Consider the following 15,892-nt stretch of genomic DNA (forward strand, 5'->3'; position numbering starts at 1 on the left):
ATCAATTCCGTGACAGGTATGCTATCTGTGCAGCTATATAATTAATAGTTCTATTTATAGTCAGATACTATGTCACAGAAATCTAGATAGTAGTCCTAACATCACTGCACTGAAGTGTATTTGTATGATTTTCATAACCTAAATTTATAATGCAAAATCAATAAAAGAATCTCATTTAATTTTTTGCTTAAATTAAACGTTCTAGTTTTGTATAGATACATGCTTCTTATATTTTTGGATATAGAAAATACCCTTTATTCAATAGCACATCAAATACTGAAGAGGTAATAAATGTAATTTTGAGCCTCAGAAAAATGAATTTGTTTTCTTATATGCATATTTGCATATGCACACAGTTATGCTTAAAGGAGCACTTCAAAGGTTTATGTCAATGCAAAGGATGTTAGGGATCCCAGTAATACTATACATTCTAAGTACACATAATACTTCTGTAACTAATTCTATAATATCTCTAAAATAACATGTAATCTATACTCATATTGAAGAAGCAATATTGGAATCTCCAAAGTTTTATCACTAAAGTCAACAGAGCCAGGCTATCACCCAAAAGATTTCCTTGCTCTGTGTTCCCTGCAAAACTCCGAAATTATTAGCTTTCAACTGCTAAACCTGCCAGAGTTTCGTTGATTTGTAGTTTGCTACTTTTACCATCTCCGCTAAACTATTTGCGCTATTGTTCAAAGGCAAATTCATACCTTAGGAGATCTTTCTTAGAATGAAGATTCAAGATTTCTAGATTCTTCAATATTTCTTTTAATTATTGGAGAAGGGAGAAGCAATGTTACAGGGAGGACGAGTGCCTTTTATTTGTTTGTTTGTTTGTTTGATTTTAAACTTACCCAGTCTGCCCTTACTTGGGGAATACCAGGCAGCGATATAAAAGTCAAAGCATCTCTCCACTTCTGCACCAGGAAAGTCATCTTAGCAGACATACTGTATGACCAGCATGGATCATACAATGCCAGTCGTGTCCACAGTTTGTAATATGATTTTATTTTGGTCTGGGTGTCCTGACTTACTGCAAGCTTCCCATGTCATTCTGTGCAAGTTATTCAAATTCCTATGAGTCTGAAAGCAATTAGGTGCCTACAAGGCACCTCCAGAGAGACCTAGGAGGCTTTTTTACTTCTGACAGATTCTTTGCATCATCTCTGGCTTGGGAGTTTGCAGGGATAACGACTTCAAAGACTAAGACTGTTAGAGCAAAATGAAGACTTCAGTATCACAACATTAAGTGATGCTGTCTTAATAACAATGAGACAGTTCTTGAGATGGCACTTTCATTTGTACATTTCCCAGCTAAGATTAAAAAATGGTGAGCGAATTGCTTACTTAGGACCACGAGACTGAACCTTAGGAGGCAAACAAAAACAGGTGAAGGAGATCAGGGTGGTCTTCTCATACATGTCTGCTAAAAACAAGGAGGAGGAACCAATTTTTGCCTCTACTTCTACTCTTTTCCATGTAGTAAACGCTTGCCAGAATTTAATTCTGTAGGTTCACAAACACAAGATGTCATGGCTTAAGGAAACAGACATAGATGATGGTGCTGGGTGGGAGGGGGATTGAAGGGTTGAGCAGGGGTGCAACTGGGAAAGAGCTGTGGGAATATACAGTGGGGTTTGTTTTGTTTTGTTTTCCAGGAGGTTACATGGAAACAGAGGCAGCAGCTCAGGAATCTCTGGGATTAGGCAAATTTGGAACCCAAGCAGAAAAGGACCGAAGACTAAAGAAAAAGTGAGTACCTTTTTTCTTCTGTCTTTCATTGTCTCAAACTGGATTCGAATGTCAGTTGCTTTTATGAAGACATGTAATGAGAAGCAAGACTATCTGTGATGGCAGTTTACCATTTTGCATAGTTTTTTTCCAGTGTAAAAGCTTTTAAAGCTTAAAAAAGAATAGGGAAAAAATATTTAGAGTCTGTCAACTGTACAATAGTGTTTCATTTGTGCAAGAATATAGGTTTATGGGAAAGAGACACTTTATATTTCAGGTTGTCATTAATTCCATGCCATTTGACTTCTATGCAATCCTTAAATAGGCAGGCATTTAATAACTCACTACATAGATTTTTCAGAAGGGGAAAAAAGATTTTTTGCATTATCTGTTAAACACGTGATTATTTCTGTCTATAGAAGTCAAAAGCTCTCCATAAATCGTAGCAGCTTCACTTTCTTTTGCCTGTCAGCAAATGGCAACCTAGCTTTTTGTTCACGTAAATTATACAATAATGCTGTCCTTGGTGCACCTCCTTGTAAAACCAGTACACTGACTCATAACAGCTGCCAGGAGCAAAGGAGAACTATTAAAATAATGCTACAAACACAAAAGAAACCTCATGGCAGCATCACAGTTTCAGTGTAATTAGAGACTGTCAGACAAAAAAGATGGTACTTAAAAATGACTGCAAATCCATTCTGTAAACAAACAGGTATACTTTTCATCCATAACTATTAACTTTAGTGCTATTATTTGGATTCTGAAAGCCTCATTTTTAAAATTTGTAGGGTTTTCAGGTTTCTGTCATTCTTTTAATGTTTCTTTGCAAAGTTTCAAGAGATTTTGCAATTCTAATCCAGAGAATCTAGGGATAATATTTCAGCTTCTCTTTAAATTTACATGTAGAATATTTTCAATCACTACTTTCATATCAAGCTCCTGATGAAAAGTAACTTAATGTACACATCCATGTAATGTACAAATGTAAGTGTTCCATTTAAATCAGCCTCAATGTAGCAATTAAAGATAAAGAAGCAGTTGTTATGCTAGCTAAGAGAGAAGGAACATTTTAAATTCAATTAAGAAACTCACAATAACATTCATAAGGATATTGCGGGTGATGAGTCTTGTCCCTGTATTTCTTATCTATACATTTTTATCACTAATTAGTCATTTAGAAATATATGGATAAAGAGTATGTTACTATGCCTTTTTACTAAATATAGAAAGCATCTTCGAGACCATTATTACCATTCGTAAAGAATATAATTGAATTTTCAGCAGCCTATTTTTTGCAGTCCCTATTTATCTTCCAGCTCTGAGGACTGAAGGTACGACAGTATTGAAACCACTTTGAAGGGATGAAAGTGCTCATTTTGTTTACTTTTTCATATGTTAGTTTCTTAAACTGCATAAAATAAGACTTGACACATACTCCTGCATACATGACATGACTGTCATATATGACAGTGGCTACCAAGTTTATGGTCTGGCAGTAGTAGGTGTACAGGTAATCTGTTCTTAGACCTCTGTCTGATCTCACACAATCAGACTTTTCCACGCTTTCTGCTTTTCAAGTCGTTCCTTTTTTTCTCCTGTGTGTGTCTGTCCTTGATTCTTTAGAGATTAGATATAATCAAAATGTTCTCTGCTGGAAGGAAAGGAATCTTTCCTTTGTGAATATGACTAGTCATCTAGTCTGAACTGTATACCAGTTATCCTAAGTATATGTTATATACCTATGTCATGAAGATTTTTTATTTTTTCCCTGTTACTTTAGATTTGTCTGTCTTTATATTTTCTCACTTTGGAATCCTTACAACTGCTTTTAAGATTCCTCTTTACTATCAGAGAAAGGTTAACATACATTGCTAGTTTATATGTATATTATATAGTTGTAGAGGAACTTCAATACAGGAAAAATGTAACATTTTGTGTTAGAAATGTACATGAGGTTCTGCTGAATTCTAACAGTCATTAGGATGCCAAGCTATCAACAGGGTATAAGAGAATCAGCTCTTCCTTGTAAAAAATGCAGTCATGCATTTGCATGTCTTACCTTAGGAAATATTAAGTTGAAACAGTCCAGAAAGTCATTTAAATGAAAAGTTTCTGTCAGTAGGTCAGATTCCTGTCTGCCAACACTTAACGTGTAACTCCTTCTGGAAGTAGAGCCTTCTCGTACGTACAGCAGCTGCAAGATTACTGATCTGGTTGATGCAAATGAGAATACTATGCGGTGTATCATTAAGGATGACAGTAATGTGTATGGATCTTTATAAGAGGTAATAAGAGAAATCTGAGCATCTTGTGTGATCTTGTGAGGTAGCACTAAGATTTCATAGAATCCTAGCATAGTTTGGGTTGGAAGCAACCTTTAGAGGTCATCTAGCCCAACCCACCAGTAGTGAGGAGTGACATCTTTAGCTAGATCAGGTTGCTCAGAGCCCCGGCCAACCTGGCCTTGAATGTTGCCAGGGATGGGGCCTCCACTACCACTCTGGGCAACCTGTTCCAGTGTTTCACCACCTTCACTGCAAAAAATTTCTTCCTTATATCCAGTCTAAATCTACCGTCCCTTAGTTTAAACTCATTACCCCTTGTCCTGTCACAACAGGCCTTGCTAAAAGTATTTTCTCCATCTTTCTTGTAAGCTCCCTTTAAGTACTGAAAGGCCTTAATAAGGTCTCCCCGCAGCCTTCTCTTCTCCAGGCTGAACAACCCCTACTCTCTCAGCCTTTCCTCACAGGAGTGATGTTTCATCCCTCTGATCGTTTTTGTGGCCCTCCTCCGGATCCGCTCCAACACCTGCCTGTCTTTCCTGTGCTGAGGGCTCCAGAGGTGGACGCAGGACTCCAGGTGAGGTCTCACCAGAGCAGAGTAGAGGGGCAGAATCACCTCCTTTGACCTGCTGGCCACACTTCTTTTGATGCAGCCTAGGATATGGTTGGCCTTCTGGGCTGCGAGCGCACACTAGTGGCTCATGTCCAGCTTTTCATCCACCAGAACTCTCAAGTCCTTCTTGTCAGGGCTGCTCTCAATCCTGTCATCCCACAGCCTGTACTGATACCAGGGGTTGCCCTGATCAAGGTTCAGGACCTTGCACTTGGCCTTGTTTAACATCATGAAGTTCACACAGACCCACTTCTTGAGCTTTCCAGGTCTCTCTGGATGGCATCAGGCATGTTGACCGCACCACTCAGCTTGGTGTCATCTGCAAACTTGCTGGAGGTGCACTTGATCCTGCCATCTGTGTCATTAATGAAGGTATTAAACAGTACTGGTCCCAGTGCAGACCCCTGAGGGACACCACTTGTCACTGAGCTCCACCTGGACACTGAGCCTTTGACCACTACCCTCTGGATGCGACCAACAAACCAATTCCTCATCTACTGAATAGCCTGCCCATCAAATCCATCTTTCTCCAATTTAGAGAGAAGGATGTTGTGGGGAACTGTGTCAAAGGCCTTATGGAAGTCCAGATAGACAACATCCATAGCTCTTCCCTTGTCCACTGATGTAATTTGGTTCCTGCTTACTGCTAAACAAAACTGCCCTACAAACCCCGCAAAGACAGTGAGCCCAGTCATTGAAACAGAGCAGAGCACTTCACCTTGTAAGGATTTCTATGGCGAATTTAGATTAGGACATAAAACCCCAAGAGAATCAGGCCCACCAGAAGGGTTGTTAAAGGATAGGCTAAGCTGGGGAAGCACTCCTTTGTATTACATTTCAGGTCTGGGAGAGATTTACTTATGCTGGCTTTGTCACTTCCTCAAAAAAAACCCAACAACAACAAAATAAAAAAAAAAACCAACTCACATTAATAAAACAAAACAGTAATCCCAGAGCCAATTCCATTTTCTATAAAACAGGAATAATACCACAAACTGAACTTGCCTTTCTCTTAGACACATAAGTCAGGTGAAATGGCTTTCAGCCCTGTTAACATCTCGGTGAACTTCTCTTCCAGTTCAATGGTAGTTCTGGTGCAGGAAAACAAGGATTCTCCCCTTGACATGAAACCAGAGGTCTAATTCATCACTGTGATCAACACACGAGTACTGTGAACAGTACTCGTGAGCTTCACCAGAGTTTGCAGTTAGCTTTGAGCCAGTAAATTAAAATTGGATAGACGTTATTAAAAAAGGGCAGATTCCTGTTGAAATATTATCCATGGTATTGCTTTCAGTTGAATTAATCTCTTTAGTGAAAAATACCTTAAAATGCTAAATTTCTAATTTTGCTTTTTTGAATGTATTCAACTTCATCAGTAATTCAGCAAGGATGCTCCTACCCCAGGGATGAAGCACAATGTTTCAAGTTGCCAGCTGCTGCAGCCGGTTGCTACTGATGGTCCACCCAGGTGTCCCGGCCACCTGGTCCCCAAGCAGCAAGCACGTGCATTGACCTGCTCTGGCCTCATGGAGTTGCAAACACACTGCAGGGTGTTATAGTATTTTAGCACAATTTACATGCATAGAACAGGTTACTGAACAATACATTTCACTCTGAAAAGTTTCATGAAAGAATATGGTAATTCTGGAGACCAATTCTCTCTCTGGTGATTACAGTGTAATTAATCTAAATTTCAAAGTTTTCCTGCTTCTTGCTTAGAAGATGCTATTTAGATGTAAAATTTCTTTCAGTTTCAATTGACTACTTAGACATCGTTAAAATGCAATTAACAGTTTGTATCAATTATATACTAGACACTTATAAACCTTAAATAGGAGTCTCTATTCATCCAACTTTTGGTTATTACACTAGGTTTATTAGGAACAAGTCTTCCTCCTAAGGCATCAAAGAGAAATTAAGGAAGCTGTGTAGAGTTTTTAAATTACACCCAACATGTTCCTAACATCATCTGAAAAGATGAATTTAAATTGCCTGACTCATCCATAGATGTTTACTGTCAGACATTAAATATGTGACAGCTCTAGTTAATACTAAAAATTTTTAAGTCTTCCTAGTTGTAATTTGCACATGCAGTCCTAGAAAACAAAAAAATAATGTTGGCTATTTAGAGCGTTTAGGGTGTTATTCCATTGTTAGGTGAAAATAACTGATATCGGGGGGTGACAAAGAATAATGCACTGCATTTTTAGTATTTAAACTAGCATTTATATTCCATTTCACTTATTCTATAAAAAAGCTGTTAATATTTTGTACATAATATTTTCTGCCTTTTGTCTGACTCTCGGAGCCTGTTTCTCTGATTAATAACTTCTTCAAGAAAACTCCATGTTAAGGACTAAAAGTATTAACGGCACTGATACCCTCTATGTCCCATTAAATTCGAGTCCCCTAAGGATTCAAATAATTTACACTCATCTAAATAATAAGTTTTATTTCTGTAAGGTATACTCTCCAGAAGGCACTCATCACTGAGATGAAGAACAAAGCTTTTCTCTTTTTTTTTTTCCTTCCTTCAGTGATTAACCGGTTTCCCTGTGAAAAAAGGGTTACATAATTTCCAATTCTGAATTTTGTAGTTGACTCCAGCTACCATTTCTCTGAGACTGTGTATGCACTACCATAGCTGTTCATAACATCATCCTTCATGGGTGTTTTAGCACCGAATAATATGACGGTGCACAATAACTTGGCATTCACTCAGGGTTGTCATGACAGCCCAAGCTGAGACCCAGCATAGAAAGTTTCAGGTCAGTCCAGTTTCTGTCACTACTCATAAAGGTTTACAGGGTGTTCGGATACAGGTATAGTGTCCTCTGGGACAGCAGAAGTTGATTGGCACATGTCCCATGAGACATTTCATACCTCAGAAAAAAAGTAGATAACACTCTGCCTAAAATCAAATAATCTGTATCCTCTTTAAAAACACATATCCCCGCTGACCTCATCTCAGGTAGCAAATTAAGGCACTTAACAGAAGCACTATAAATGTTTTATTGTCCTTTTCACCAAAATAGCATATGGTAAACCCTTTATTAAAATTTTCTTTAACAATGAGCTCGGCCAAACTTGAAATAGTATCACCAAATAAAGCCATGTTTACTTCCCCTTTTGCTATAGCTGTCCTAGTGAACGTCAGTTGTGTTCTCCTTGTCCACAGTTTTGCTCAGGAGTGATGTCAAATTGTCCTTACCCAAAAGCCTCACTGGTGGGAAATACAGCTCTGAAGAGTCTTGCGTTGTCTTTCAAACTGCAGTATAGGTCTCAGTACCAGTAGTATTATGCTTTTCAAATGTAATGTTTGATTTGATCTGCAACAATACACAGTGTTGCAGCAAATGAGTATCTGCCTGAAGAAAGAAGTACTCTGGAGACATATGACATACACGTCTTCTGTGTTGCATAAAAGTATGCAATGGTTGGCCATAATCACTGATATTTCACATGATGTGTTTATTTCATCCTGTGCAAGGCACCAACGTAAGGCAAGTTTTGAGAGACATTTAAGTGCTGCGTAGTCCTAGATTGCCACACAGAGGTGGATTTGACCTTGTGCATGCTGGTAGTACAGTTTGAGATTGGCCAGTGCCGTCACTTCCTCAGCAACTCCAAATACAAATTATCTCCACGAAAAAAACTTCTTGTGCAAGTCAGCTAGCCTGGATCATACTGACAGAATTCTAGCCCAGAAGCTGATAAATTCCCCACTTGTTAATACGAGTGTTCAAATAAGAATCATTACTTGCCTCATAGCCGATGAAATAACTGCACTGTGTCATAATGCTGTCACTCCTAGTCATCCGGTGGTGTTAGGATGGGTCAAGAGCAGAGCGTTACCTGCACTTTTTCCTCCAATTTTGACTGGATTCTGGACAAGAATAGATTGATTCCACATTTCCAAAACAAGCTTAAGATGTGAAGTTTATATTTTCCAAGGAAAATCAAGGTAGAACCATTCTTTCCTATGAACCTGTTTTGGGTAGAAAAGCCTTGATATACCAGGACACATACAAATGCTTACATACATGAATAAAGACTTGTAAAATTGAGACCTAAGTAATTCTCATATGAAAAATTACCATGTAAAAGGAAAGTATTCATGACCTTATAATTAACCTTGCAGAGAGAACTGCAATGCTGTTGTCTCAGCTGACTACAGTGATGTACATATCAAACAGCAGTAACTTCCATATGAACAGAAAAGCATGTTGTATTAACTCTGCTTCCTTTCTACCTAGAAAAAAAGGATGATAAATGTTGATAAATTCTTTGATAAATTTGACAAATTCCTAATAATGCTTCTGCCCTTTTCTTTCATTGGTTTTCATTTGTATATATCCTTCAAAAATTGGGATAGAGACAAGTCACAGAAAGTAGGCCTCATATTGTGGTAATCCACATTTAAATAAAATCAGTAAAAGAAAACAGAACACTGGGACTTAGATTTTCCTGTAGAAAATGGAAGTTTTAGATGTCTGTCAACAAGCTACTTGAAAATATGTCTAGGTAGACCTTTCTGTGGAATAAGAGTTTGAAATGCTGTAGTTATCATTTAGTTGCTTTTGAATCTACACAATGCCCCTTTAACTAGGTTTTCTGTGTGCAACTGCAATTAGAATTTGATATAGTGTATTTGTGACTACAAATAATCTCTGTCCTCTGCAGTATGCAAATAGGTGTTTCTAATGATTTTCTTAATTGCACATTTTGAAAAAATGATTCCAATTGGATTAATTAAGGTCTTTTTTTGTGCCATCCTTCTAATGTTCCTGTATACTTAATGCTTATTAAATACCATTCTGTCCTAAATGTACATGATTTTTTTTTACTCTAGAATATGATGCCTTTTTTCCCCCCAATCTTTTATTTATTGTCTTAATGAAAACTTAAGATTTGCATTTAATTTCTTCCCTTCCTACCTCATCTATGACAATCTACCTAACATTGTTAGCAGCTTTCAGATTGATCTTTCATTCTTCCTCCTTTTCTAGCAAGCAATATTGTGTTCAGTAGCTAGAATTTTCTATTTTCTCATTCCAGTGGAGGAAGGAGAGGTATTCGGTCTTCTGAGATGCAGTTTAGGATTGTCTGCTGTGTCCACCATGGTTTTCTCTTGGTTGGATCGGAGTCTAATCCTTAAGACATACATAAAGATGAATTTTCTCTTTAAACTTCATTTCTTTAGCAAAAATTTTTAACACTTAGGGGAAGACCCTTTCAAATCAGGAGTCAGTCAAAGCTTTTGCAATGTTAAAAATATACCTTGCTATTACATTTGATACTTGGAGCCTTTTAGCATTACAAGTGTAAGGATATATGGGTATTTATCTTGCAGAGGGCTATTAAACTTTATTCAGATTATTCTGAGAATGAAAAATTTGGTACAATGTATTTTATTCTATATCTAACTCATATACTTTTAAAAATCTTGTATTTTTAAAGTAATATTTTTAACCTTTGCCAAATTTTTTTTATCCTTTTCCTCATAAAACATAAGGATATTTGTATCAACAAGTTGCAAGTTTTTAATCAAACAAAAACAGAACAAAGCCCCAGTCCCTGTGTTATCTACAGATATAGGCCTATCTATTGCAATTTGGGGTTTCTGGCTACTCTCATGCATGCAGCTGGCTCTCCAAATGATGATCTCCAGCAGATGCAAATATCCTGTCAGATTAACCGTAGGATTAGGTTTTATGGGAAGAATGGATAAAACACAGCAGAGGAAAAAAATCCACATATCTTAGTTTAATATATGTCTAAGTGAAATTGTTGTGTTTCTTCAATAATATGGTAATAAAATTACTGTCTTATGAAAAGGCGAAAGCTAGAATTTAAGGATCCTTTTTTTTTCTGCTGTGTTTTATTGTTCTGAGGACAAGATGCTCAGGAAGTGAAGGAATGTCCCTTGATCCTCTGCTTCTATAATGGGGAGAGACTGGAATGGCCTTCAGGTCCCATGAGTTATCCTCAAGTGACTGCAAACTGCCAACTCATTAAAGCTGCCAGAAAATTACTCGCATTCCAGTTAACTCCCCTGTTTATTTCTCTCTACTCATACCCAAAGGAGTACTCGGAGGAAGATGTAAGAATTGGGAGTTCTGGTTCAATAGACTCTGGAATATCCAAAATTAAAAGGTTTTCCAGCACAGGTGTTCAAGTTAGTCTTTACAGTTAGCTCTGTCAAAAATGAGCATAATGGAGATTTTGGCCCCAAAATTGCAAATCCATATTCAATTCTAATGGTACTTCCCACAGATTTGGTAATTGTTTGAATAATTCTATAGTCCTTTATTTATATTGCATGCCTTTGTCCTTCCTGTCCTTAATTTTCCTTTCTTCTGTGTGTAAGTTTGTCATTTGTTTCCGTCTACTTTTCTTATCACACTTTCTGTCCTCTCTCCCAGCTGTTCTGCTGATCTCGCACACATGAAAACAAAATTTAAGGTCTTGAAACCAAACCTCTCCTGAACTCACTGAAATGTCTGCAACCTCTTCTTCATTAATCAGAGCACAGGCTTTTCATCCCACAGTTTTCTATAGCTATATCTACCAAGCATTTTTATATCTCAGTAAATCATTTGTCAATAGAAATATAATTTTCTGAGATGTCTGGGTTTAATTCAGGCATATAATTTTCTTTTTATGATGGCAATTAAAGGATGCTGAAGAAAGTTTATTATGAGCAATGGCATCCTGCTTTTCTCCTGCAGATACTGTTACCAATTATATTGGAAAGAATAGATTACCTAGAGGGCAAATCACTAGAGGGCAAATTAGTATTGCTGCTAATCTAGTATTAGCATAACTGCTCAAATTAAAATACTGTATAGCTTGAATAACCATTACAAATGCTTGTCACCTGTGCGCATGAAATCTGCAAACTTAAAAAAAAAGAACATCACAAAAACCCAAGTCTAGGTCATTTATGATTGCTGTAAGATATTTTGCTAAAATATTAGTAAACTGCACATACAAAAGTAAACCTTGATTTGTAGTGTGTCAATTTTACTGTGTCTCTATAGTAATTTGCTTAAATCCAAAGGTCTGGGATTTTCAGGATTTTTGATGTTACACAGAAATCATTATGAAATTATTCAAATCTGGGCAAAATGCTTTGATATGAAAATGTATTCCACATTCACTGTGTTCACAGATCTTTGGCTCAAAGATGTGTTGTGAATGGTAGATGTGCTGTGCTGAGTGGTACCTAATAAATAGCCAACATCAGTTTAAATGAAAATCTCATCTTGAAAGATGCATCTGTTCTTCACAAGAACATTTAATTTCTGCAAAGCATTCAAAGACAAGTTAGACAGATTTCTCTAGTTACAATGGTGGTATTATTTTATCTATCATATGATTTTTTTTTTTTTTATGGACTGCTCTATGTTCATTAACATTTATGTGCTTTTTTTCCATTCATCTCTCTCCATCTCATGAAAAGCATATCTGGGTAAGTTAAAACACCATGGCTGCTGAACATATTCATTTTCAGCACCATGTTTCTTTTCTATGTTTTATGCTTATTTCTTTTTTTTTTTTCTGTGAACCTTATGTAACAAATCCATACAGAACGTTGACCCAAATGAAAACTCTCAAAATATTCAAAATAATGGTAAACATCAAATGCACACCCAAATAAAGGTCAGGGCTTCTTTCTGCAGGGCTTAACAGAATGGATTAACTACTTGGAGATAACTTCTGTCGATTTTTTTAAATTAACATGTTTTGGGAAGTCAGAAGCCCAGAATCACAAAGACATTTGAAAGTTTAAGTCAGTGGAAAAATCACAAGAGTGAAGACCTAGATTAACAAATGCTATTAAGGCATAAATTCTGTTTAATTAAATCACGGAGGACTCAAACTCATAAATGCTCTAGTAATCCAGGGTACACAATTTCTTTTTTTTCTGTTTGAGCCCTTATGCTGTGTAGTAGTACAATAATATTTCATTTGTGCATGTAATTTTATTATTTTCTTTTTCACCACTTCATTGTTTTTTTATGTTTTGGGTTTATTTTTTTTTAATTGTTACCCTGATAGCAAGTTTAATGTCTTCATCTATTCTTTGATGTATTGTACAAATGTTATGTTTTCTTGAATAGTTTTTGGAATTTAGGGAGAAAATTTCATCCATTCAAATGAGCTATAACTTTCTAAAGGTGTAAGGATAAAAAACTGAAGGAGAACTGAAGGAGGAGGGGTTACCACATTAATTCAGAATATGTGATCATGAAGAGACTTTATAAAATTAGAAGTGATAACATTTAATAAATCTGGGAACTCTGGGGGTCTCTAAGGTAGTACAGTACATACAAGATCACAAGGCTATGTATTATACAAGTCTGTTTATTTTGCAGGTGATTTATTATATTTTTTAATAGTAGGTCTCTGCAGCTCTAATTGGTTAGGGTCTTTATTAAGCATTTCTGAACATCCTTCACTTAGTTTAATATGCGTCTTCAGAAAAAAAAGAGTGCTGCTCTTCATTTTGCGTACCCTTACAATGTACACATATAAAGAAAAATTATAGCATTGTTAAATCTGCTTTGCTAATCTGTGTTATCCAGGATGCTGTTAAATTTAAAGTTATAGTTCCTGATTTTATAGATTTAAAAACTTGTATTAGTTGCATCTTGATTTCTATATCTCAGTCATTTTTTCCAAAAACTCCTTAAAATTGAATACAAAACATTTTGTAAAGATGGAAGTTGAATTTTGCCCATTTTTCTCAGTCTATTATATCAAATATCAAAAAGGAGAAAGAATGAGGATTTCAAATTATTTAAAAGTCACTTAAGTGCCAAAGTTGAAACAATATCTGACCCAGTTTTTAATTAGTGCAGTCTCTAAGTCAGATGGATCCTTTCAGATTAAATTAAATCAGCATTTCATGGCAATATCAAGTCTGAGTCTCTCTTTTTTTCTACTTACTAGTTAAAAAACATTTACAGTCTTAGAGAAAATAAATAGACACAATGTAACTTGTTTTTTTTTAATTAGACATTTTAATTTATACAAATTCAACTCTCTTACTTTGTCATGCAATGAATGTAGCTACAGGACTCTAGCTTCTCTTCAATATTTAGCAAATGACAATAGAAAAGATAAAATCCAAAATCCAAATCCAGCTTAGTTCATTAGAAATCCTGTCTCCTGAATTTTGCAGTCTTTCGAGAGGCAGATGTGTTTAATCGTAATTTGAAATCAGATGATTACTCAGATGAATGTAGTATATTTCGTCTATCGTTTCTATCTATTTCTATTCTAGAAACTAATCGTGTATAATATTTTGTTGTAAAATAAACACTTTAGTATTCGTGATAATAATAGTTGTGATAGTGTCAGTAATAATAATCAGAGGGTCTGCTAGGTAAACACTTTTGTCTGTTACCTTTTCGAGAAAATGTCTGTGGGTAAAGGCCATTTCATAGGATCTAAATTGCCCGCTAGCCAAAATTTTTGAATAAATTCTGCTTTCATTTTGCTTACATGATTTGGTTTCTGACTTCACCGTGCCTCCATTTCGATTTATCTCACATTTATGATTACATTTTAACTAAGAGACATTATAACATGCACAATACAATATCCCTGAGGCCTTGTCATGTGAACCCTACTAGAACTATCAGAGTAAATTCTATTATTTGCAGAAATATGAAGACCTATGTTGAAACATTGTTCAAGTTTCATCAAGACAGTGTCTGGACTTTGTGTACTACACAGAGTGTTTGCATTATGTGTATCATAAATCCAAAGCCGTTATTTCTTTTTCACTTCTTGGGAGAGAGCCTCATCTTCATAAAGAAAATTGAATGTCACTGAATGACATACTTTAAATCAAGATCTTGTTAACTTCCCACACAAAGTCTATTTAAAGATTGTTCTTATTTTTAATAAAGTTCATTGAGTTTTATGCAATGAGTTGGTGAGGGCTGCTGATACAGAGCTAGAATTTTCCTGGTGCAAGGGAAGGATATATATGCAATAGAATATTTGCAGGATAATAACATAGCTTTGCTCTTAGCATTTCCCCCTTCCTTTTGCTCCCACGTACCTCTGCTGTGCAGAGAGATATTGAAGAATTTGTAGTCCCCATGGTATGAGGCAGTTGTGCTCCCAGGCTGATAGGTTGAATTGGGCAGTTGCACTTGGCTTTCAAGAATGGTGCTCAAGAAAATGGCCCAGTGTAACAGTATCCTTCAGAAGTAATTTGGGGGACAAATGAACATCAGAAGTCAGTGCTAGGGAGGCAACCCCACTTCTCTGACATACAACTCCAAAACACAACTTGACATGATATGACTTTTCTATCTTTGATAAAAGAGTGAAGACATCCTACTTTATGAGGCACTTTCTCTAAAACAGACAAATACAAGCATCTCTCAAATTTTAGATGAATGCTAAACAGTTGATGTTAATGAAATTTCCTGACTGCACAACGAGGCTCAGGGTAATGATATGTTTTAAACAGCATATTGCAGTTACTCCCGTAACGTCTCAAGGAAGAGGATTTTGTTCTTGAACAGTCATAATGTTATCTTTAAAAATACGGCTTTAATTTGGAATTCATTCCAGTGGTAGTAAGTGGTTTAAAGCCTTATCTACAAAATAATAGCATTTATAGTAATGCCTAATTAATGTCAATTCTTCCTTATCAGCTTGTTTTCATATGTTGCCAAAAAACCTAAATGAGCGTGGAAATAATTACATTTTAATTCCCCTGCCTCCTTACCAATGCAAAGTGGACACATTATAACATGTAGTATTCTTCTGACAATGTCTTAGGAGGAGAAAATCCCCATGTTCTCCTGCAAAGCATCTTCCAAATTAGAGAAACTGTATAATGCTGTTCACGATCTCTAAAGCCTATCTTTGTAATGAAAGGGAGAGGAAGTGACAAGCTTTAGGGTATTCTTTTCTTCCGTCTGTGATCAGGTGCCTGTTTTTGTACGGAAAATTAAACTGCAGTCACCAATATTTGGCTTTGAGGACCTCCTGTTTTCAGGAAGCCAGTGACTGTCCCACAGGAACAACAGTACATTCAGGCTGTTCTAAAATATTCACATTATATTCCAAAATAGGGAGATCACCAGATTAGTTTTTCTGATGATTTGCACTATTGATCAAAATGATACATGTTTTTTTTCCTACATGACATTTTAAACTGATTTTGAAAGAGCGGAGTTTTTTCTGTAGTACTAGTTCATATAAAAAACCCAAGAGTTTTCTT

The 15,892-nt window shown here is 36.2% G+C and overlaps 1 protein-coding gene across 6 annotated transcripts in view; it reads left to right on the top strand.

Moving 5' to 3' along the window:
• The window catches only part of PPFIA2 (PPFI scaffold protein A2), a 357,310-nt gene that overhangs the window by 315,762 nt on the left and 25,656 nt on the right, over positions 1-15,892 (top strand). For all 6 annotated transcript variants that reach the window (XM_075429542.1, XM_075429536.1, XM_075429538.1 and 3 more), the window contains one exon: positions 1,665-1,758. In XM_075429542.1, the coding sequence (XP_075285657.1) occupies positions 1,665-1,758 (94 nt within the window). The remainder of the gene's footprint in view (positions 1-1,664; positions 1,759-15,892) is intronic.

The sequence above is a fragment of the Opisthocomus hoazin genome, chromosome 8 (assembly GCF_030867145.1).
Source record: "Opisthocomus hoazin isolate bOpiHoa1 chromosome 8, bOpiHoa1.hap1, whole genome shotgun sequence".
NCBI classification, from domain to species: Eukaryota; Metazoa; Chordata; class Aves; order Opisthocomiformes; family Opisthocomidae; genus Opisthocomus; species Opisthocomus hoazin.